The sequence below is a fragment of the Myotis nattereri genome (genome assembly GCF_964212035.1).
Source record: "Myotis nattereri genome assembly, chromosome: 2".
Lineage (NCBI taxonomy): Eukaryota > Metazoa > Chordata > Mammalia > Chiroptera > Vespertilionidae > Myotis > Myotis nattereri.
The window spans coordinates 144,552,189-144,576,793 of record NC_138076.1 but is presented as its reverse complement, the minus strand read 5'-3'; the positions used below and the strand labels follow the sequence as shown (position 1 = coordinate 144,576,793).

The following is a 24,605-nucleotide window of genomic DNA, read 5'->3' as shown; positions in this document are numbered from 1 at the left end:
ACAGAAACTCTATATTGTACTATGCAAGCCCAAAGTTTATTCATATTAGTAATTATAACATAATCCTACTGCCACACCAGAGTTCTAGGTAAAAGAGAGTCGGTATATATTTTATTATTAATTTGGTATGTGAAGAGAGAAGCCCCATAATTATTCCATTTGCAGAATATTTCATTCCTCCAGTAACAAAAATTTTTCAATATTTTTTAGTTTTTTGTAGTTTATATGTGTGAATATATTGAAATAAAATGCTAAAGAAATGTATTTTACGTAGGTTTATTTAGTCACAAATGTAAAATTTCACTTCTCTGGAATGTGGTTTCTTTGTAGTTTATGATTACTATCCATATCTGTTGTCAGACAATATTTCAGGACAACTGCAACTAATTTTACTTTCTAAACAAGTACTGTCCTGCTAATTTATAACCTCAAATTTTCCAGTTTTTCGTTGCTGAAGAATAGGTATTTTTGGTAATTATTTTGAAAATAACTATTATCTTAATTCATTTTTCCCCCTTTGGTCCTTGAATGATAAGAATTGAATTAGTCACTCTCAACAGTTCATGGCTCTCTTTTTAAATTTCATTTTATCATTTTATTATATACTTGATGCCTGATGCATGAAATTCATACAAGAGTAGGCCTTCCTTGCCCTGGCTGCTGGCACTGGCTTCCCTCTGGCACCCTGGACCCAGGCTTCGTCCGGACGATCATCCAGAAGGACGTCCTGAAGGATGCCCGGTCTAATTAGCATATTATGCTTTTATTATTATAGATTTTTATTAGCAACTATAACCACTCAGTCTCCCACATAGATAGTGATTGTAAAATATCTAATTTGTGACCAGAAAATATTGTCTCCATAGAAAATACATGAGCTCTTCTTGTGTGTAAGTTGTGTTGTGGATCTCATTCTTCCTTACGTTTTCCCCTTGACATTACGTTTTTAAGACCCATTCATGTTGTTGTACGTTATGCTGTTACTGCTTCAGAGTGACCCATGTTTTGCTCTTCCATTGTCCTAAAACTACAAACCTAGATGTCTTTCAGTTTTCTGCCACCAAATTAGTATTATGATGAAAATCTCCATACTTGTACACTGGCATACCTGTGTTGGATTGCCTTTGTAACCTCTCCCTGTGTGTGATTGCAGAGTACATGCATGCTCACTGCAATATAGCAAGGTTGTTCTGTGGAATAGTTATGACCACTTACACTTCTAGAAACCCACGCTTTCCACACTTCACCAATGCTTGGAAATAATCTGACCTATTAAATGTATCAACTTTTCAGAATAACATAGCATTGCATTGTCATTTTAATTTGTTCTTTTCTGATGAGGTTAGGAACATTTCTACATATGCTTTTCAGTCATTATTGTTTCTTTTTTAAATGTATTTTTATTGATTTCAGAGAGGAAAGGAGAGGAAGAGAGTGAGCTAGAAACATCAATGATGAGAGAAAAGCATTGGTCAGCTGCCTCCTGCATGCCCCTATTGGGGATTGAGCCCACAACCTGGGCATGCGCCCTTGACCAGAATTGAACCTAGAACCATTCAGTTCGCCGGCTGATGCTCAATCTACTGAGCCAAACCAGTTAGTGTTAGTCATTATTGTTTCTTGTTCTATGAATTACCTCTTTTGCTTATATTTCTATTGAAGTTCCTGGGATGTGTATGTGTGTGTATGCATTACCAAATTTTCTTGAAAACTACGTTTTAGAATTTTAAATGATATTTCAAAAAGAATCTGGTTGTTAGATTTTGGATAAGGTGTCATTTCTTGTACTGAATTTTTTAAAATGTAAAATCCATCCATGTGTTTGCATTATGGTGGTCAATTACATTTTTCTTTTATTAGTTTACAATTATCTCTTTCAAACTATGTTTTTAATTCTGTTGGAATTGAGCAATGGTCCAACTATTTTATCCATGTAGTGAGTCAATTTTTCCAATACTGTTTTCTGTATACAATGTTAATTTCTGTGTTCTTCATTCTACTCTTTTGATCTATATGTCTGTTTTTTCATAAGTACCACATTGTATTTGAACTATATTCTAATTTTTATAAAGTGAGTCCCCTACTTTGCTCTTCTTTTTCAAAATTGATATAGTTATTCAAGGGCATTTTATGCTTTTATGTAAATTTTAGCAGGCACTAATGAAATTTTTAAAAAATCCTGGTGGGATCAAATTTAATTTATAAACTAATTTGTGGATAATTAACATGTTTACAGTAAATTATTTTATCCATGGAGAGATTCTGTCTTTGAAAATAGAGAGATCTATATTTTTTCATGCCTATATTTATGCAGGTATGTGTTGTTATGTCTTTTAATTGAGTTTTAATTTTTCCTAGAAAGTTTCTCTACATCTGTATCTTTTATTTGCTTAACTCCTAAATCATTTTTAATTTTTGGTATTTGTATGGTAGACATTTCTACTATAATGTCTACTTGATTATTTGTGGTATAAAAGACATTATTAATATTTATGACTTAATTATGACAATTTTTTTCCCATTAGTTTTACAAACTATTTTGTAATTCCATAGTGCTTCTAAGGATTCTGTAGGATTGATTTAAAAAAAATGACAGTATTTATCTTCCCACTAATCCTTATGCATTTTATTTCTTATAAAATTGGTCAGGACAAGTAGCAAAATGTTTTAAAGTGACAGTGCTAACATATATATTTATTTATTTATATATATATATATATATATATGTATATATATATATATATATATATATATATATATATATAATTAGGGGCCTGGTGCACAAAGATTCATGCCCTGGGGGTAAGGAATTGTGGGGGTGGAGGAGGATGTCCCTCAGCCAGACCTGCACCCTCTCCAATCTGGGAGTTTCTGTCTGTCTTTGCAATCATATGAGCAAATTGTCTGAGACCCCAACCCATTTTGGTTTGTTGCTCACAGAATAATAGAGGCTTGTTTTTTTTTTTTTTGCTCCATTGGTGGAGATTTCCTGGAAGTTTTAGGATATCTTCCCTTTAATTTTTCCTAGACACTCTGATTTTACTTATGTCTCTCACCTTTGCTTTCCCTCCATCCCCCACCGCAACAGTAACTTGCTCCAGGCTCACTTTGCTCTAGTGTCTAGGAGAACTATGATTCCCAGCATTCCTGATGCTCCCCCACTCTGGGCTTCCACTTCTGGTCCTGGGGCTGCCACCAAAACTACTATTCCCAGAATTCCTGGTGCTCCCCACTCTCTGGATTTTCCCCACATTCCCCCAAGCTGCCAGCTCTCCCACTCTGCTCTGTGTATGCAAATTACCTGCCATCTTTGTCAGGTTAATTTGCATAGTCACTCCTCACTGGCTGGTGGGCATGACTGGTGGGCGTGGCTTGAGCGTAGCGGAGGGATGGCTAATTTGCATGTTTCTCTTTTATTATGTAGGATATATATATAAATATATATATATATATATATATATATATATATATGTCATGTTGCTCTTAAATAAAAAGTAAATACTTCTGCCTGGATTTTCTGCAAGTACTTGGTATTACAGCTCTTTGTAAACTATAGAAGATTATCTCTATCTATAGCTTCCAGAAAGAATTTTTAAAATTATAACTAATAATTAATTTTATCAATTCATTTTTTCTGATTTTATTGATATAATTGTTTTCCTTCACTGAATACATTAAGTTGACAAATTTTCTGATGTTGAATAATTCTTGCATTCTTAAACTAAATTCTACTTGGCCATTATAAAATATTTGTAATACATTTTTATGTTTATATGTGTTATAACTTAAATGAGTCTATCATTCTTTTTTATTTCATTTTCCAGTTTGAAATCAAACTTACATTAAATTCATAAAACAGTGGAAAGCTGTTCTTCTATGTTCATGTCCTACAATAATATATATTAGTATAGCCTGTTCCTTGAATGTTTTTAAGAACTCATCAATAAAAGCCATATGGTCTGTGACTTCTCATTGAGGATGAGATGGGCTCTAATCATCACTTGGATTTCTTTAGCAGATAATGTTCTACTCAAGTTTTCTATTTTGTCCTGTACCAATTTTGGCATTTTATATATTTTACAAAAATGTAAACACTTCTGTTGGATATTTTAAATTTATTATCATATAATAATTCATGGTATGCCTTTGTCACCTTGCAATTACTATTGTATCTGTACTTAGCCATTTCCTTTTTATTTTTCATTTCTGGATTTTATTTATATTTAAGTTTCTTTTACTTTTCTTGACCTGTTACCTGATGATTATGTGTTTATTAATATTTTAAGTGAACCATGCTTTGATTCGTTAAATTTCTTTGATTTGATATGATTGTTTTCTATTTGATCTCTTCCTTACTTCTTGTTTGTCTGGATTTGCTTTCCTATCACTCTGCCAGTGTTTTACTATCTTCTTGAAGCTAATGCTTATCTCAGTTTTTCCTTTTTACTCTTTCTTACTCTGTGATAAATGTACTTAAAGCTATAAATCTTTAAGCAGAAATTTTCTGTGTCCCACAGGTTTTGACATCCTGTTTTTCTGTGCTATGCAGTTATAAGTATTTTCTAATTTGTTTCATGAAATCCTCATTTATAAGACAAAAATATTTAATAGTATATTATTAGTTTTCATATGTATATATTAGATTTTAAGGTATTCTTGTTATTGATTTTATTTTTTGTATTATGATCAAAGAACATCTGTCACTTCTTTTAGTTCTCTTATATATCTTTATGCCTGCCATTAACTACATGATCTTCTAATTTGAAAGTTAAACATGCCAATTTATTTATATAGCATTTCGTCTTAACTTTCTACTACTACTCAGGTTTATACATATTTGTTTTTCCGATAAATTTCTTCAACTTAATAATAGCCTTATCTTCCTCCAGAACAGAGAGATGCCTTAGCGCATTAATATTTGTCCCTAGTCTCCCTGCACCTCCCAACACCCCACCTGCTCATCATATTGCTATCTTCTTTAAATATAGTCCTGGTATGTTTTATATATAAAATTATGTAGGTAGGTAGGTAAAGAGATAGATATCAATATACTGATAGATAAAATGTATTTAATTCTTATATTTTTGGACAAAAGTATACTTTTCATTTACTTAAGGTTACCTTCAATGTCATAGGCAATAACCCTAAATTCATTTTCTGGTATTTGTTCAAGTATTTTCTCCAAGGATGTTGTGAAAGGGAGTCTTTGGATTAGGAATTATTTGAGAAGCTATACTAATAAAAGGGTAATATGTTAATTAGACTGGGTTGACCGGACATCTTCTGGTTGTCCGGTCTTCCTTCTGGACAAAGCCATGGTGGTGGAGGCCAAGGCAGAGGTGGTTAGGAGCGATTGGGCCAGCAGGGGAGCAGTTAGGGGAGATCAGGCAGACAGGCAGAGGCGGTTAGGGCCAATCAAGCAGGCAGGCAGGTGAGCGGTTAGGAGCTAGTGGTCCTGGATTGCGAGGGGGTGCAGTCTGGGCTGAGGGTCCACCCCCCCCCCACTCCCATGCATGAATTTCATGCACTGGGCCTCTAGTTTACATATAAGAATATTTGTGATTTCACTCTCACATTTAAATAATATAGTAGCTGGATATTTAATGTTGGTTCCAAGTTTCTTTCCTTCAAAACATAAATCCATTGTTTTCTTGCATTGATACATGCTGATGAAATATCCAAAGCCATTGTTAATATTTTTCATTTATAGATCGTCTGCTCTTCTCTAGAAGATCTAGTATTTTTTTTCTCTCTATGTTTTTTTTGGGGGGGGGGGCAGAGGGGTTCTCTAGACCATTTCAGTCTAAAATTTCAATTTATCGATTTTTCTGAGACATCCTAGTCATTGCTTATACAAATATTTCTATTTCTCAATATTTTTCTCCCACAGAGACTTCTACAAATGTTAAAAGTTATACTTTTTTTTTTGAGATCTATTTTTAAAAATATTTTCTATTTCCTTATCATTTTATAGCATCTAGGAAAGTTACCAAACTTAACCTTCCAGAATATTACTTTCTTGGTGCCATTCATTTTTTCTTAAGTATGTTTTTATTGATTTTTAGAGAAAGAGAGATAAAAACATCAGTAAGAGAGAAACATCATCAATTGGCTGCCTCTTGAATGCCCCCTACTGAGGATTGAGCTGACAACCCAGGCATGTCCCCTGACCTGAAATTGAATGGTGACCTCCTGGTTCATAGGTCAATGCTCAACCACTGAGACACACCGGCTGGGCTAGTGCCATTCATTTTGTTATACAAAATGTTTTCAAGCTCCATTCCACTTTTTACCCTTGTTCGACATGTGGGGTGTGTATATGAGACACAGGGAGAGGCCAGTATTATTGCAATAGTGTTTGGGCACCTCTATGGATTCGGGTTTGAGAATCATTCTGTACTGACATTGCAGGCTCTGCTCCTTTCAGGCGCATCCTCCAGCGGTGGTTATCACCTAGCCCTTGAATGCTGATGGAGAAGATGTGGAGGGAGGAAAACATCTAGGGGCTGGTGGGTAGGATCGAATTACTTTTCATCATTTTGCCACTCCAGCAAACCTTGATTTCTGCACTTTATCTTTGCCTTTAGTTGTAGGCCAGTGCCAACTGGCACTGCTGGTTTCTGCCTCTCAGTTCCACAGAGGCAGACAAGAATCTTCCTAAAGGAGGAAAAGTAATACCTAGTAAAAGTTTTCTTCTCAGCAGACCTATCTTCCATGGTCTACTTGGTTGTCAATTTCTCCTCACACCACAGCCCAAATAGCTTCTGTCTCTATAGGAGTTTCAAGTAGTCTATAACAAGTACAACACAATAATTCTCTTTCTTTTGTGGCATCTCAGGAGTTGGGTGTGGGAAAAGGAGTTAACAAACTGTGTTTTTTTACTATCTCCTTAGAAGCTAAATCTAAAATTAACTTCTCTGAGTACCTTTTTCTCTTAATTCACTTTTTATCAATTCTCGTTAGAGGGAGTAAAAGAGGTTTACAGTTTACTATATTTTTAACTAGTTGCTATTTCTTTAAAATTTTCATAGCATGGGCTGAGCTCAGGCATGTATTTAAGAATGGAGCATTATTACATATATCACTTAATAATTACATAATATTTTTAAAAGTTAGTGAATATCCTGAAGTGATGAGAGTAAAGGTCAGAGATAGGATGATGCTCAGACACAGAGTAATTTTCCATGATAGATTTTGCATATCCTATATAATAAAACCCTAATATACAAATCAACCGAACAGCAGAATGACCGGTCGCTATGACGTGCACTGACCACCAGGGGGAAGACACGCAATGCAGGAGCTGCCCCTTGGTGGTAAGTGCTCTCCCACTGGGGGAGCACTGCTCAGCCAGAAGCCGGGCTCACAGCTTGCTGGTGGGAGCCTCTCCCACCTCCACTGCAGGTGGGCAGTAAGAAGTGAGGGGTCCCAAACTGCAAGAACCCCGGACTGCAAGAGGGATGTGTGACGGCCAGCTTAGGCCCGATCCCAGGAGGCATCGGACCTAAGCCAGCAGGCAGACATCCTCTGAGAGGGCATAGGCCAGGCTGAGGGACACGCCCCCCTCCAGTGTACGAATGTCATGCACCAGGCCTCTAGTATAACATACAATTTTTAAAAATATCTTGACATTACTGTTTTTATGAGACTGAGTCAAAATCACTGCATTAAAATGCCTTTATTCTAACTGAGCAAGTCCTGTATATTAATGTGCCTCATATTTATTGGTTGCCTGCTCTGAGCCAAGCACTGCAACATGTGTCTGCTTATCATAGGGAAGGGCTTGCATACACATTGTCCTATATGATTCTTCAGCCACATAAAAGGTGAAATAACTTACCCCAGAATCAGGTCTCCTGTTTCCAGAATTTCACTACTTTCCTCTAGACCAGCGGTTCTCAACCTGTGGGTTGCGACACCTTTGGGGCTTGAACTACCCTTTCACAGGGGTCGCCTAAGACCATCGGAAAACACATATATAATTACATATTGTTTTTGTGATTAATCACTATGCTTTATGTTCAATTTGTAACAATGAAAATACATCCTGTATATCAGATATTTACATTATGATTCATAACAGTAGCAAAATTTCAGTTATGAAGTAGCAACGAAAATAATTTTATGCTTGAAGGTCACCACAACATGAGGAACTGTATTAAAGGGTCGCGGCATTAGGAAGGTTGAGAACCACTGCTCTACACCATAGCAGAGTTAACTCTGAGTATAATACAAGCTAACCACTTTCCTCTTTTTTACTTCAATGCCCTCATTCCCAGCTACCCAGGGACCCTTTCTAGTACAGCTTCCATGGAAATGACATGTTCACAAACTTTGACATTCACCATTTCACAAACCCTCACTTCTGTCCCATTTCCCCAGTGTCTTAGTTGGTGATTGCCCAGCTCATTTGATTTGAGAAGTTTTGTTTTAGTTTTGTTCTTAATTCTACTAAATTAGATTGTATTTTAAATGCATGGGGAATTTAGCTATTTAAAAGAAATTGGTCCTGTGTGTGGTTAATTCTTTTCTATAACCTTCTAATTTATTTGCTTAGTAGCTTGAGCTTCTCATGTATCAGATTTTCTTTCATGGGGATTTTGTAATAAATGATATATTAATTTTCCTTCCTCTTAAAAGGTATTTTAATAATTATCAGCAACATCCAGTGCCTTAATTCAAAGAAATGAAAAATGTGTTAATTTCTGGCCCTGTGACAGGGCCAGTGGAAGGTGTTTTGAACCATGGGAATGTGGAAGCAGCAAGAATTGGGTTTGACATTAGCTAAATCTGCATGTGTAGGCAGCTGTGCCCACACTGCCCACTCAACACTCTCTCTAAGTATTCAACCTAAACATACAGGTATGTAAAAATTCAGAATTCCCACTGAGAAAATGAAAAATCACCCTCTGCATTACTGTTCTCTCAGCCTCATATACTCTTGTCCCAAATTTCTTCCAAGGCCAGGCCTTTTTTGAAGACCTATGTACATGGCCTGCATACCATCCACTCCTTATCTCCACATCCTATTTATTTGATATCCCTTATCACCATCTGGCATGTGATAGATAGCACTCATTTATGTGGTCTTTGTCTTTCCTTACTAAAATGTAAATCCCATGAGAACAAAGACTTTGCCTGGTTTGTTAAACCACTGTGCCTAGGAAAATTATTGGAGATTAAATAATTATTTATCAATGAGTACACCAAAAGAGAAATTAACCATGTTTATTGAATTTATTCACAATAGCCAACATATGGAGACAATCCACATCCCATTTAAGGGTAAATGAGTAAAAAAGATGTGGAATATATACACAACGAAATATTATTCAGCTATGAGAAAGGAGAATATCCTGCCATTTGTGACAACATAGATGGACCTTGAGTACATTATGCTAAGCAAGGTAAGTCAGAGAGAAAGACAAGTGCTATATGATATCGCTTATATGTGGGAAAAGGTGAAACCAAACAAGAACACCGAAAACAATAAAACAGTGCTTACCAGAGGATGAGGGATGAAGGGATAAGGATGATGGTATTTAAAGGTACAAACTTGTAATAAATACTAAATAAGCCAGAGATATCTAATGCACAGTATATTGGCTATACTAGTAGATAATCATATTGCACTATAAATATGCAATGGGATAAATGTTGTGATAATGGCAACCATATTACAATTCAGAATTCTAATATGTATCAAAATAACAGGCTGTACACCTAACAATGTTACATATTAAATTTATCCAATAATAAAAAAAAAGAACTTCAGGATCCTAGGCACTGCAAAGGTTTGGGGGAGACCCTTATGAAATACAAAATGAAAGATAAAAAACAAAAGAGAATTTAAGTACCATGCATGTAACAATAGGAATATAATTCTGAAGTAATGCTATATCAATGAAAATGGCATAATGTTCCTGCAAATGCCTTAAAGTGAATAATTATTTATTTAAAAAAAATTTTCAGAGAGGAAGGGAGAGGGAGAGAGATAAAAAACATCAATGATGAGAGAGAATCATTGATAGGGTGCCTCCTGCACACCCCACACTGGGGACTGAGCCTGCAACCTGGGCATGTGCCCTAACTGGAAATAGAACTGTGACCTCCTAGTTCATAGGTTGACACTCAATCATGGAGCCACACTAGTTGGGCAATGATGCATTTAAATATAAAATATTATTAAATTTTTTCTGGCTTCTGATATTTTGTATAATTCCTAAGTATTGCTTTCAACAGTTAATACTTGTGGAGGACTGAGATTTTAATTATCTAAATTGTATTTAATTGAAAAATTTGGAGATAAAAGCATGCGATGAAATCAATAAAAATCTAAATAACTATGTGCAAGTTTTTAGATATTTCTTTATTCCTATACTATCAATCAAAAGATCAGTAATCATGTTTTGTAATTGAGATTTCAGGTTATCAGAGTCAGTACTGGAACAATATCATAGCACTGAATAGCTGATGTGGTTTTAATTCCACTACATAAGTCAGGCACAAAAAGCATCACATCACTATATTTGGCAGTCAGAAATAAATCTATCTCTATGCCTTTCTTAGCCACCGTGGCAAGAAATTAAACTACAGTCATTATTAGGCAATTTCTCCTTTTTTGACACTAAGATCCTATGAATACCCAAGGGTCTTATGCAGTCCAGAAAATGAAGGGTCCCTGGCTTTGGTTCTCGCTGATGGCTGAAGGCATGTTTGTATTTCAAGTTGACATTTTCTCTTGGGGGAAGTAACATGCCACCTGCAATAGAAGTTATAGGCGCTGCCTGGCTCACCCTCCACTTCCAACTTATCCTCTTTTGCCTTCCTCAAACATAGGGAACTATATACACTAAAAACGGAATTTACCAGGCCTTATAGCAGGTTGGGAGACACATGATACAGTCTGGGAAATGAACTAAAAGCAGAAGTTCATTGGTATTGCATTGGCCGTGGCTATTCCCCCTTTTGCTTCCAGCAAAGGCGACATAAAGCTGAAGATACATTTAGATGCCCAACAAAAAGCAAAAGGATAAAAACCAACACGCTAAGATAGAGACAGCAAGAGCCCGTCATTAACGTCGCTGCACAGCTGGGACAATGCTAAGTACAAAGAACCAATGGACTAAATGTTATGCCTGAAAAGTAAACATCTATTTAAGATATTTTTTAATCCTCTCCCAGGTAGCTGAACACATTTCTAACTGAAATTCCAGCCTTGGTTAAGGAGATCTTTGTCTAGCATGGTAGCTGCCTGGAGTCCAACCTCTCTAGGTATATCATGCTGTCATTTTCCATAGTTAGTGCTGCCTCCTTGGTCTATTATGATAAAGTGGTACAGTTATCTGTTATCCCTGGTAACACTTCAAAAGCCTGCCTCCTTCCCAGGATTGCTGAATTTCACCTTTACCCAGAGTGAGCAGTTCCAACCTTTATACCTCTAAACTGGTATCTTTTAAGGGTGGGCTACTATACACTTTCCTATTAATTTGCTCAGTTACTATTATAACCTATCCTCTCTGGGGGATATTCTCAATCTCATTTGTGGGTCCTGACAATCTCTTGTTACCCATCAATGTGGAAATGCCCTAGGAGTCAGTGCCTTATTCTGCAGGTCTATTATGATAACTTTAAATGCCATCTTTATACTCACAACTCGAAAATGCAAATCTCTACCCCAGACCTCTTACCTAACATCCAGGCGCAAATATTCAACTGCCTACTTGAAATGTCCACCTGGGTATCAATGGAAATCTCATATTTATTGTTATAGAAGTAAAATAATTAAAAATTCCTTTTTCTTAAGAATGAAAAGTAGAGAGTTCATCAATTTATTGTCTAATAAAGAAATCTACAAATACATAAATATAGTATTCATTTTTGTAACTAGCCAGTTTCTTTAACAATTGAATCTTTCACAGGTTAATATGCAGATTTTTAGACAATAGACTTTCTAAAACATAATTTCTAAATTAGTGCCGGGAGCCAGTCCATCCTTGCTGTTTCAAGGGACCTGGCATATATAGCATACTGTTCTTAATATGTTTGCTTCCCTTAGTGCTGTGTGTTTTAACCAAGGTCTCTGAGAAAGGTTGTTTCCCCAGGTAGGGATTTTCCCCTGAAGTTAGGGAGGGAATAAAACCTCTTAACTAAGTGCCAGGCGGGTAACTAATCACTTTAACTACGAACAATCATGCTTAAGCTACATAATCTTTACTCCCTGGAATGGAGATAAGAAACGCCCTAACCTTTGGAAAAGAGATTGATAGGATTGGAATCAACTGGTATAAATACAGATGTAACAAGACAGAACTTAGAAGACAGAACCTACACACAGAACTTAGAAGACAGAACCTACACAGAACCTACAGACAGAAGAACTTCGCTGGAGAGAACATGGCAAAAGATCCTGGACTGAACCTGACTACAGAAATTGGCAAGAGAACCTGACTAGAACCTGGTGACTGAACCTGGCTGGAGAACCTGGACAGAACCTGGCTGGAGAACCTGGCTGGAGAACCTGGCTGGAGAACCTGGCTGGAGAACCTGGAGAACCTAGCAAGAGAACATGGACACAGAACCTGGCTGGAGATCCAAACCAGAACTTCGCTGGAGATCCAGACCAGAACTTGGCTGGAGATCCTGGCTAGAGATCCTGGCTAGGCTGCTGATCAACTGAACGCTGTCTCCGTGTCATTCCTTCTTCGCCGACTCCATCCACACCTTTGGGGACCCCTGGACCCGCTGGGGTTGGACCCCAGCAAATTAGTAAATAATGTGTTTCAGAAGCATTAAAGTTTTTTCTCTCAATTCTATTCTCCTTAATTCAAAGAAAAATATGCTGTTACATCCCTAAAAACTAGTTATCACGTCTTTGTTACAGGAAAGACCAATCCTAAACACTTGTCTTACTGCTATTGTTAACAACAGAGGCCACTGCTTCCCTTTTCTCAAGCTAAATGAGGGCATGCTTTCCATTTTCATAAGATTTTGAGAAATAGCTAAGCAAATAACTACATGATTATAACGATTATTTTAACCAGCTCAGAATAGAAACTCTTCCTAATGTGAAAGAATAGACAAAGCACTTTTGTGAAATTTATAATTTCCTAAGCAATCCTCAATAGACTATGGATGTACCAAAACCACAACAAAGATTATGTTTAATTTGGGATGATCTTAATATCATCCTAGGGTAATCCTGGAATGTCTTCAAGATTGAAATAAAATATAGAATAATATAGAAATTATATAGAATTGTATATTTTCATATTCTCCAGGAATTATGTTAAGACTTCCATCATTTTACATTTTTAAATGCCAAAATATTCTGCTAATTTATATACATTGTTGTTGTTGTTTTTTAAAAAAAAAAACGCACACAACACTCCATCTCTGGAGATTTAGTCTGTAAACCATAAGAAAATCATTTGAAAGTACATTCTTATTGCTGTTAAAATGAATTTAAAAGGAAGATTTCATTATCTTTAAAAGCAATTGGAAATGGTTTTAGAAACTGTTGCCAAAATTTTGTTTAATAGCATCTACTACTACAAAAAAAATCAATACTAGAGAAAAAATGACAAATTGTTATACTATAAAATGTCTTTGTAAAAAAAATCCATCATAGCATAATTATAATCATTATAGCAGTTTACAGAATAGCAGAATGTACACAATACTTGCTAAGTATATGGTACATGAGTCTTTTCATTCAGAACTCATGACAAAATCATAATGTAGGTATTATGATTCTCACCATTTGTTTACAGGTTTCTATAAAACTTAGTTTATATTACTTTCCAGAAGTCATAGCTGGTTAAGGATGAGAACTAGATTCCAACTCAAATTTACCATGACTTTAAATGTCACTTTCTTTAACATAAATTACATAAGTTTATTTACAAGACACAGTAAGACCCAACTACTTGTGCTAATTGGTGGCATGGGATGGGGGAAGCCAGGGTAGATTTGAAAAGTGAATTTCTGGTTCTGGCAATCAACTCTGGCATGGCCGTTGAAACGATTAAAGAGATATATAAGAGCTTTAGATTATAGTAACTATAGGATCTGGTTTAATTTAGACAGAAATTAGTGTTTCAGAATCTCCAGTCCTGTGGGTGAGGCAGGACAGCAAGGGATCCAGAGACAGTGATAAATGCTATATCTCACTTCCTGAGGCCCTGCAGATGCTGAACAAAAGAACCAAACAATAGCTGACCCTGCACGGTAAGGAGGAGCCAAACGATAAAATACCTTGAATGGCACGATTAAAAGTTTGTATTTTATTCTGATGGTGAAGGATGGAACAACTAGGAAAAAACATAACGAGATATGAATTTCAGAAAAATTCAATTTAACAAGTGTACATTAAGACTCATCCATGAGCCTGGTAGTGTGCCAGGCCGTGGAGTGATGGGGGACTCTACGAGGCAGTGCCCAGCAAAAGGCCAGGCCTACCTAAATCACTTTATCAAGTTCCTTGGCGGTGGAATGTGAAGAGATGAATGGCTGCAACTTACCAGTTTACTTACAGCTTTGTGTCAATGTGATCATCTGAGAAAGAAGAAACTTAACTGTTTCGAAAAAGAAAAGCAAATCACTGATTTTTAATAATTTTCAAATAATATTTCTGATAGTATTAAAATCTTCTAAAGATCTATTTCAAAATTAAAATAACTAAACAAGGTTGGAATCCACTCCACCCCACCCTACCCCAATCCTTATAAGTCCTCAAAGCTGTTTTTTATGATTCGCCACCATATAATATCTCACAAGGAAATGTCAGAGACAGATTGTACCAAACAGGCCAAAAACTATTTTATTCAAGATTGTTGCAACAAGGAAGAGAGACTGAACTCAACTCCCCTGCAGCAAAAGCGGGAGAATTCTTTTTTTTTTTTTTTTAATTTCTTTCTTGGTTAAGGTATTACAGTGGAATAGCACTGGAGGACGTGAGGGGAGAGGCTGGTCAATGTGATTAGGCCATCTGTCTTTGCTAATTGGCATTTAATTGATCTTAGGAATCTCCCACAAACTGGTAGATAAAGGTGCTATCTTTGGCAATTTTTACATTTCAAAGGAATGACTTCCAGGCCCTTAAGAAAGACATTCCTGGGTTGTAAAACTGGCCAGAACTAGGAGAAGACTTACATTTCCATGAGGCAGAGAAAGAATTATCTATAGCAGGATTTTTTTTTTAATTGTTAAAAGTATTATATATGTCCGCTTTTATCCCTAATGACTTCTTCTTGACCACCCCTGCCCCACCCCTGACCAGGCCTTCACCACCCTATTGTGTGTGTCCATGGGTTATGTGTATATGCATGCAAGTTCTTTGATTGATCTCTCCACCCACCCCAGCCTTCCCTCTGAGCTTCCAGCCTGTCCATAGCAGTTTTTCAAAGTAAGTGCTCTGAGACAAGGGACCTCAGGGCCCTATAGTCAGGAAGAAACCTGTAAAGTTGAATAGAGTTAAGGTGCATGTCAAGGCATCTTGGTCATAACTACCAATTGGTAATTCAGTGTTTCTTTGGGTAATATTTAACCTCATGTTTAATCTAAGAAACAGTCTCATATTTAACTGGGTATGTTTAGACAAGGATTATTTGATGGTGTGAGGCTACAGCAATGTCTGCCTGTGGCTCTCTAGTGTCACATGTCAGAGAATGTCTTCTAAGTATTAATTCTATGTGTCTTTTATTCCACATGTCCAACAAACCACATGTCAGTACATGGTCATTTAGTGCCAAGAAATCCTGCTTTTAAAAGCAAACAGTCTTCTTCTACCTTAACATTTTGACACTCTGTGTTATGGTTGTTATATATAAAATTATCAGATCTAAAAACATAAGTGGATAGATTTAAACTACAAAAAATTAAATTTTGGAAAATAAATTTTATTATACTATTTGTCCTAGGACTCTCATTGGTCCCATTAAAAAGGTTTTTGTTAAGTATATTTTTATTTCTTTCAGAGAGAGAGAGAGAGAGAGAGAGAGAGAGAGAGAGAGAGAGAGAAACATCAATGATGAGAGAGACTCATTGAGCGGTGCCTCCTTCAGGCAACCCAGGCATGTGCCCTGACCATGAATCAAACTGTGACTCCTGGTTCATAGGTAGATGCTCAACCACTGAGCAATGCTAGCCAGACCCAATTAAAAAGTTTTACATCAAAAGGCAGTATGTTCTCAGTAGTATTCTGTCATTAGTTATGCTCTTATAATAAACTAGAGGCCCTGTGCATGAAGTTCATGTACAGGAGAAGGGATGTCCCTCAGCCCAGCCTGAACCCTCTTGCAATCCAGGCCCCTCAGGGGATCCCCACAAGGATTGGGCCTAAATGGGCAGTCATATATCCCTCTCACAATCTGGGACCGTGGCTCCTAACCACTCGCCTGCCTGCCTGCCTGATTGCCCCTAACCACTCACCTGCCTGCCTGATCACCCCTAACCCCTCTGTCTGCCTGCCTGATTGCCCCTAACCACTAGCCTGCCTGCCTGATTGCCCCTAACTGCCTCTGCCTTGGCACCTGCCACGGCGGCTTCTTTCAGAAGGATGTCCGGAATGACGACCAGAAAGTCGTTCACCTGTCCGGTCTAATTAGCATATTAGGCTTTTATTATTATAGACTAGAGGCCCGGTGCACAAAAATTTGTGCATGAGGGGGGAGGGGGGACCCTCAGCCCGGCCTGTGCCCTCTCACAGTCTGGGACCCCTCGGGAGATAAAGACCTGCTGGCTTAGGCCTGCTCCCGGGTGGCAGAGGGCAGGCCCAATCCCTAGGTGCAGCCCCTGGTCGGGCTCAGAGCAGGGCCGATTGGGGAGTTGGGGCGCCTTCCCCTGTCATGCACAGAGCAGGGCAGATCAGGAGGTTGTGATGCCACCTTCAGTCATGCTCAGGGTAGGGCCAATTGGGGGGTTGGGGCACCACCCCCTGTCACACTCAAGGCAGGGTCAATGGGGAGGTTGCGGCGCCATCCCCTGTCACGCATAGAACAGGGCCAATCAGGGCTTTGGGGCTCCGTACCCTGTCACGCACAGAGCAGGACCTATCAGGGGGTTGAGGAGCTTCCCCCTTCACTCACAGAGTAGGGCCGATAGGGGAGTTGGGGCACCGACCCCTGTCACACACACAGCAGGGTGGATCAGGGGGTTGGGGCGCCGCCCTCTATCACCCACAGAGCAGGGCCCATCAGGGGGTTGGGGCGCCACACCCTGTCACACACAGAGCCACAGGGCGATCATGGGGTTGGGGAGCTCCCCCTATCAGGCACAGAGCAGGGCCGATCAGGGGGTTGGGGCGCCACCACTGTCACACTCAGGGCAGGGCCGATGGGGAGGTTATGGCTCTACCCCATCACACACAGAGCAGGGCCCGTGGGGTGGGGGTTGGGGTGCCGCCCTCTATCACTCACAGAGCAGGGCCGATCAGGGGGTTGGGGCGCCACACCCTGTCACACACAGAGCCGCAGGGCATCATGGGGTTGGGGAGCTCCCCCATCAGGCACAGAGCAGGGCTGATCAGGGGGTTGGGGCGCCGCCACTCTCACATTCAGGGCAGGGCAGATGGGGAGGTTATGGCTCTACCCTGTCACACAGAGCAGGGCCCATCAGGGGGTTCGGGAGCTCACCCCTGTCACCCACAGAGCAGGGCCAATCAGGGAGTTGGGGAGCCCCCCCCCCCGTCTCTCACAGAGTAGGGCGGATCAGGGGGTTGTGGCGCTGCACCGTCACACTCAGGGCAGGGCCGATGGGGAGGTTATGGCTCTACCCTGTCACACACAGAGCAGGGCCCGTGGGGGGCGGTTGGGGCGCCGCCCTCTATCACCCACAGAGCAGGGCCAATTAGGGGTTTGGGGCGCTGCCACTGTCACACTCAGGGCAGGGCTGATGGGGAGGTTATGGCTCTACCTCGTCACACACAGAGCAGGGTCCGTGGGGGGCGGGTGGGTTGGGGCGCTGACCCTGTCACACACAGAGCAGGGCCGATCAGGGGGTTGGGGCACCACACCCTGTCACACACAGAGCCACAGGGCAATCAGGGAGTTGGGGAGCTCCCCCCTATCATGCACAGAGCAGGGCTGATCAGGGGGTTGGGGCGCCTTTCCCTGTCAGGAACAGAGCAGGGTGGATAGGGAGGTTGTGGCCCCGCCCCCTGTCACACACAGAGCCACAGGGCGATCAGGGGCTTTGGGTACTGCCCCCTGTCAGGCTGATCCTGGTGCCAGGAGGCATATTGCCCTTTTACTATATAGGATAGAGGCCTGGTGCATGGGTAGGGGCTGGCTGGTTTGCCCTGAAGGGCGTCCTGGATCAGGGTGGGGGTCCCCACTGAGGTGCCTGGCCAGCTTGGGTGAGGGGATGATGGCTATTTGCAGCTGGTCACACACTCTTCTGGTGGGGGTCCCCACTGGGGTTCCTGGCCAGTCTGGATGAGGGGCTGAGGGCTGTTTTCAGGCTGGCAGGTGACTAAAGCTCCCAACCGCTCCTTGTTTTCTTTTTTCTTTTTTTTATTCTGGGCCAGCTTTAGCTCTGAGGCTTGGCTCCAGCTCTTAGGCCTCCGTTGCTGAAAGCAGGTATCTGGTTTGTTTGGGTTCTATAATCAAAACACTGTTTCAACTCCAGCTCTGAGATCCCGGCTGACTGAAAGCAGGTTTCTGGGGTTTTGTTTAGCTTCTATATTTGTAACAATGTTTCAAACTGCAAGCTCAGATGCCGGCATCAGCAGGCGGGGAACATTGGAGTCCTCCGTCACTGAAGCAAGCAAGCCACATGTTCGCTTCAAGCTGCCTGGCTCTGGGCAGCCATCTTGGCTGGCAGTTAATTTGCATATCACCCTGATTAGCCAATGGGAAGGGTAGCGGATGTACTGCTAATTACCATGTTTCTCTTTTATTAGATAGGATAAGAGACAAAAAACTTTCACAAGTACATTTTTTTTACAAATCAGAATGGAATAAAGCTAGTGACATTATATATTTTGACAGTCAGTTGACTCTGAAAACATTTAATCATATTAATATAAATATGAAGAAAGGATATTTCTTTGTCAAAACTGAAAGAAAAAAAATTTATAAAGTATATAAGATAAAAGTTGTGTGAATCCATTCTTCACTAGGGAATGTGAAAATTGGTGTTCTCTTCTCTTATCTATGTTATACAATGCAAACTTTTCAAGGTCTCCAGTGAAAACGAAGACTGGTCCTTTTGTGAAGAATTTATTCTAACATTTATGAAGCAGAATTATATAATTACTTCTTTACCTGAAACTTGCCTTTTTGTTTATTTCACATTACAAGATGTTGCTTCAGGCAATATTCAGTTCTTGCAGCTTTATTTGAACTTTTCTTGTATATCTTTTCTTTATCTCTGTATATCCAGCTGTGTGTATGAGTGTGTATTTTCATCATTATTATCTTAGATTCTGGAGCTTTTTACCAGCCAGCCATCCAGAATTCCCGCAGATTTTAGGCTTCCTGCTGGCATCCAGTGGGATCAGAGACAGCATGTAGGGCATTTAAACTAGTGCTTTTGTTTTCCAGAGATATGGAGTTATTGATAAAATGTGAGCTCTCAAGAAAAAAAAAAAAATATAAATATTTAAATCAAAACCTGTTCTTAGATACTGGCTTCATGCTTAATCCTGGGCAATAACGTTGCAGGTTTGGTTTGCTTTCCTCTTGCTTTGTTTTGTTGTTTGTTTTTTCTTTTATAAATCTTTATTTTATTTTTATTTTTTCCATTACCATTTTTCCCCTCTATGTCCTCATGTTTTGTTTTTGATCAGCAGGTTAAACTTGTCTTTAATATAGCTTTCTCTTGGCCTTTAAGAAAGAACAGAATTTACATAACATTTTAGATACTTGCTAAAGGATCTCAAAAGGAAATAAAATCACTGAGACCACTGATTTAGGAAAGGCTTCAGGAACTGCCACATTCAAATTATATTAAGAATCCTTTACATATTGGTATTATTTCTAGCTGTTTTATGTAACTTCACTACTTCTAAGAGAACTGTAAAATTTTCATGAATGCCAAAATATTTTAATCATTTTGGTGTGATCATATCTCTTTCTGGCTTATAGGGGAACTTGCTTAATGTTTACCTTAAATTTAACAAAGATAAAAAATACTCCCCCCCCCCCAATAAATTACTTGATTTTGAGTTACATGGAATCTTCTTTTCTAATTTTTTTATTATGAAAATACTGACAAACAATGGTACATCAAATTTGTTTCCCAAATAAAATAAAAAAAGATTTTCCTAATAAAGATACTTGACTAGTAAGTGAGTAACTAACCTATAAGGTAAATTAAGGGAATGGTATTTATAAACTCTATAATGGTTCAAATCATGCCAATTTCTATATTTTGAACTTATTCACAGACCATTAATAAATAATCATTGCCAAGATACATGATATTAATATGATAATCATATGCATAAAGTCATCACATGAATGTTTAACCAACTTTATTCATGATTGTCAAAACTTGGAAGCAATGAAATTGTTTTTCAGTAGGTGACTGGATAAACTGGAATATTATTCAGCACTAAAAAGAAATGAGCAATCAGGCCATGAAAAGACATGTAGAAATCTTAAATGTACATTGCTAAGTGAAATAAGCTAATTTGAAAAAAACTACATATTGTATGATTCCAAGTATATCACATTCTGGAAAAGATAAAACCATGGAAACAATAAGAAGATTAATGGCTGCCAAGGGTTAAAGGGAAGGGAGGGATGAATAAGCGAAATACAATTTTTAGTGCAGTGCAGGTATTCTGTATGATATTACAATGTTGGATACATTTCATTCTACACTTACCTTAGAATGTAGGACACTAAGAGTGATCCCTCATGTGAACTAAAGACTTTTGGTAATAATGGTGTGTCTTCGTAAATTCATGGATGTAACAGATATATCACGGTGGTGTGGGAAGCTAACAGTGGGGGAAGTTTGTCGGGGGAGGGGGAGGGAGTAGGTGGGAATTCTGTACTTTCTGCTCAATTTTGCTGTGATCTTAAAACTGCTCTAAAAAAATATAGTTAACAAGAAAAATAATGAGTATTAGGTTGCCTGAGATTCTAGATGGAGGTTACCATTGTCTTGTAGATCTTAATGTTTAAAATGCATAGTACCTAGTAAGTGGTCCACCACTTTGACATGATAGTGTGATAAATAATAAACAAAATCATGTACTACTAATTAAATTAAATTAAATTATTTAATTTCATACAATAATAAAAATAGTATAGCCTCAAAGTAGAGTTAGTTTAAGGGAGAACAAGAAATTATAAAATGTAGGATCAATATTAATAATATTGAACACCTTAGAGAAAATTAACACCCACACACACATATATATCTATTGTTTAATAATGTTCAAGGATTTAAACCATTAATTAAATTTTGGCAGGGGAAATTGGAAGGATTTAATTCTTTTTCAATAAGAAAAAAAATTTAAACCACCTATTTTAATCATTATGAACTACTAGGGATTTTAATATTTTAATAGATTCACTTAGCTCTAAATGTCTTCTAGCACGTTATAAATTCTTTAGAGTTCCTGCTTAGAAATACTGCATTTTAACATATTCATGGTCTCTTTCCAAGACAGTTCTCTATTGCTATTTCATTAGTCTGTCTTGTGATTTATTTCAAAGATAAAGTGAATGTCTTCCCTTTCATTTATAATTATTTAATTTATTTTTAAATCAAAACCTGATGGCAATTATCATCTATTAAATTGTATTCTGTCCCCCTCATACGTATTTTTTCTTTTTACAGTAAATCCTACATTTTGACACCATCAATAAAAACATATTATTGGTACTTAGATTTAGACAGACACCCTTTTTCTGAGCTCAGTTTCCTAATATTCTCTTAAAAATAAACACAGCATTTTTAGACACAGAATAGATTCTGCTGACGCATGATGGGGAAATGTTCAATTCGCCAACTTTATTCCTCTTTTTCATTTTACCTTTCCCTAATCCTATGCTTTCATAGAATGTTACAGGGTACATCGACATGTAACCCCACAATGTAAGCGAAATGCCAGATACATGTGGTGTGCTGCAGAAACTGAGGTTCACACCCAAAGTGAGACAGAAGATATCGTTAGAAGATAAGGTGTTTATGACTAGAGGCTCAATAAATATTTCAACTATGAGAAATTGTACCAGGGAAGATGATCTGTGGCAAAAATACAACCGAACAGTTCTGTCTCTGATCTTTAATTTAATCATCAATAAAATAAAAGCAAAAAGTTTTTCATTTCAGAACTGTGATGATTAAGTTGGAAAGTATAAGTGAAAATTAAGTGTTAATCATAAAATGCCATATAAATATCAAATACCATAATAATTCATAATTTGGCTATCTCAAATGATAAGAAAATTTAGATAGACAAATCACTTAGAAGAGAGAAACACTGGCTACATGCTTGAGAGTTGAATGAAAGAGAGTTGTGTATATTTATAAATCCTTTCATCCCAATATCTTTCTTATGTGTGAGTGTCTTGTTTGGTACCATGAAGCATAAAAATAATAAAGCCTGTTGAAAACTCCAAAACACAGAGAAGAATATGAATAATTTAATCAGATGAGATTCAAGCTTATCCCCAACTTATTTGCCTTTTATTCTGCATTTCAGTTAGTAACATTTTCGTGGTTATCACCAAGGTTGTACATGCACCTCGAAATGCTCACAAAAGGTCCACAATACAGGGGCTTATAACTATGTTATATGTTATATTCAGAATCCCAGGGGAACAAATAGATTCTAGAAATATTGATTAAGCAAGACGAAGAATAATTATACAGTTTCAGCAACAACAGTTTTAAAGACAAGTACAAGCTTCGTTTGTCACAAAACTCACAAAAAAGTAATTGATTGAAGAATATCTCTTTTATGCAAAATATACATTTTAGGATATAATTTGATTAATATTCTACTATATACCAACATTGCTCCTTGATCATTTAGTAAAAAAATACTCTCATTGCCAGAATTTTTTCTATAGTTTTTATAATTGAGGTAACAATGACAAAAGACTATGAATAATGTTGTTGAGTGTGTGTGTTTTCTGTCATAGCAATTTTCCAAAATTAAACAAATACATGACTAAAAACAGGTCAGTTTTGATAAATAGGCACTGAAAAATTCACAACGTAATATGACAAGCTGATAACATAAGTGGTTTATAAGAAAACTATACAGTCCATGTTCATGGAGCCAACCAAAAAGGAGAAATAAGGGAAATTAAGACAGACGGATACTACACCCAAATCACTGCCTTGTATGATTCACAGCACAATCTACCGCAGGCCAATGGAGGGTCATTCACAGAGGTATGGGCCATACTTGAAGCTTCAGAGACATGGATCATGAATTTGGCTTCTTTTGATGTGGGATGGCCAAATGCGATTGACCCATGCACACATGTTGGTATTTACAGTTGTTTCACTGACACAGGCCAGTCCACAGCAGACCACTCCTATGGGGAGCACCAAATGAGTTCCAGTCACAGTTCTTTTATGAGCTTTGCATGCTGCATGAAGACGCCGGGACATCTTCCAAGTGCAATCTGGTTACCTCAGGGCACATTCAACAGCAGAAGTCTGTTTCCAGTATAGTCCTTGCTATGGCTAAATTCCATTGTCCCTTTTTCATCAGTCAAAAATCCATGATAAATTCTGTGCAACACTACAGTCAATAACAGCAGCACCAGACAGCATATGAATTCCTTTACCATAAAGTTGTGTGCAATTACAGCTTTTCTATATGTGGTGTTATCAAGAGGATCACTGAATCTCTAAATATCAGATATGTATGTCTGGGTAAATACATTGCTGTACAAGATCTCTGACATGCAGGTCATGCTCTAGAACTTGGGGATATAGAGTAATACAAGTTACGTGGCCAAGAATAAAAGTGATAATTGTCCTCCTAACAAAAAATAAACATAAGAATTAGAAATTAATCAACAATCATCTCAATGATCTTGAATGCCTTAGAAATATTGTTTATCCCTAAATATATATTATGGCATTTTTCTTCCCTCACACACCCAATTCACCAGACACACTATTACTATTGCATTCATGGGGATGTGGAAACAGAATTTCTTCCACTTGGACTGAATAGGACTCCCTAGGGTTTCACTGAAATGTAGAGATGAATGCTGGTAGCAGAAATGGACACTGCAGCAGGCAACCAAACGCAATGGTGACATTGCTGTTGCCTAATTCCTGTTTTTCAGAAAGGTTCACAGTACTGATTAACTTAGTCTACAGGGCATCCTTAATTTACACATGAAGCAGAGAAGCTGTTTCAAATAGCAAAAAGGCATGGGACATGAGAGAAGACCCAGGACTAAAATCATGAACACCTTATCAAGGCATTTCTGTGCTTTATGGAGACAGATGACATATACAGTTAAGACAGACAGACAGACAGAACAACATTCAGGACAAAGCACCTGATTAAACATTGACTGAAATCTGATTATTCTTGCAAGTCAGAAACCTAAGGTTAGTCAAGAAAGCCAACTGTGAACAACAATGCTCTTTGATGTTTGCACATAAATTAATAA

The 24,605-nt window shown here is 38.0% G+C and overlaps 1 protein-coding gene across 4 annotated transcripts in view; it reads right to left on the bottom strand.

Annotated features, from left to right (window-relative positions):
* Window positions 1-18,875: 18,875 nt before the first annotated feature.
* Window positions 18,876-24,605, bottom strand: part of KCNC2 (potassium voltage-gated channel subfamily C member 2) — a 215,477-nt gene continuing 209,747 nt past the window's right edge. For 2 of the 4 annotated variants that reach the window (XM_081083387.1, XM_081083389.1), the window contains one exon: window positions 22,583-23,959. In XM_081083387.1, the coding sequence (XP_080939513.1) occupies window positions 23,925-23,959 (35 nt within the window). In that variant the 3' untranslated portion in view covers window positions 22,583-23,924. Of the gene's footprint in view, window positions 19,827-22,582; window positions 23,960-24,605 lie in introns of those variants that run through there. The other 2 variants (XM_081083386.1, XM_081083388.1) reach the window with 2 other exon arrangements.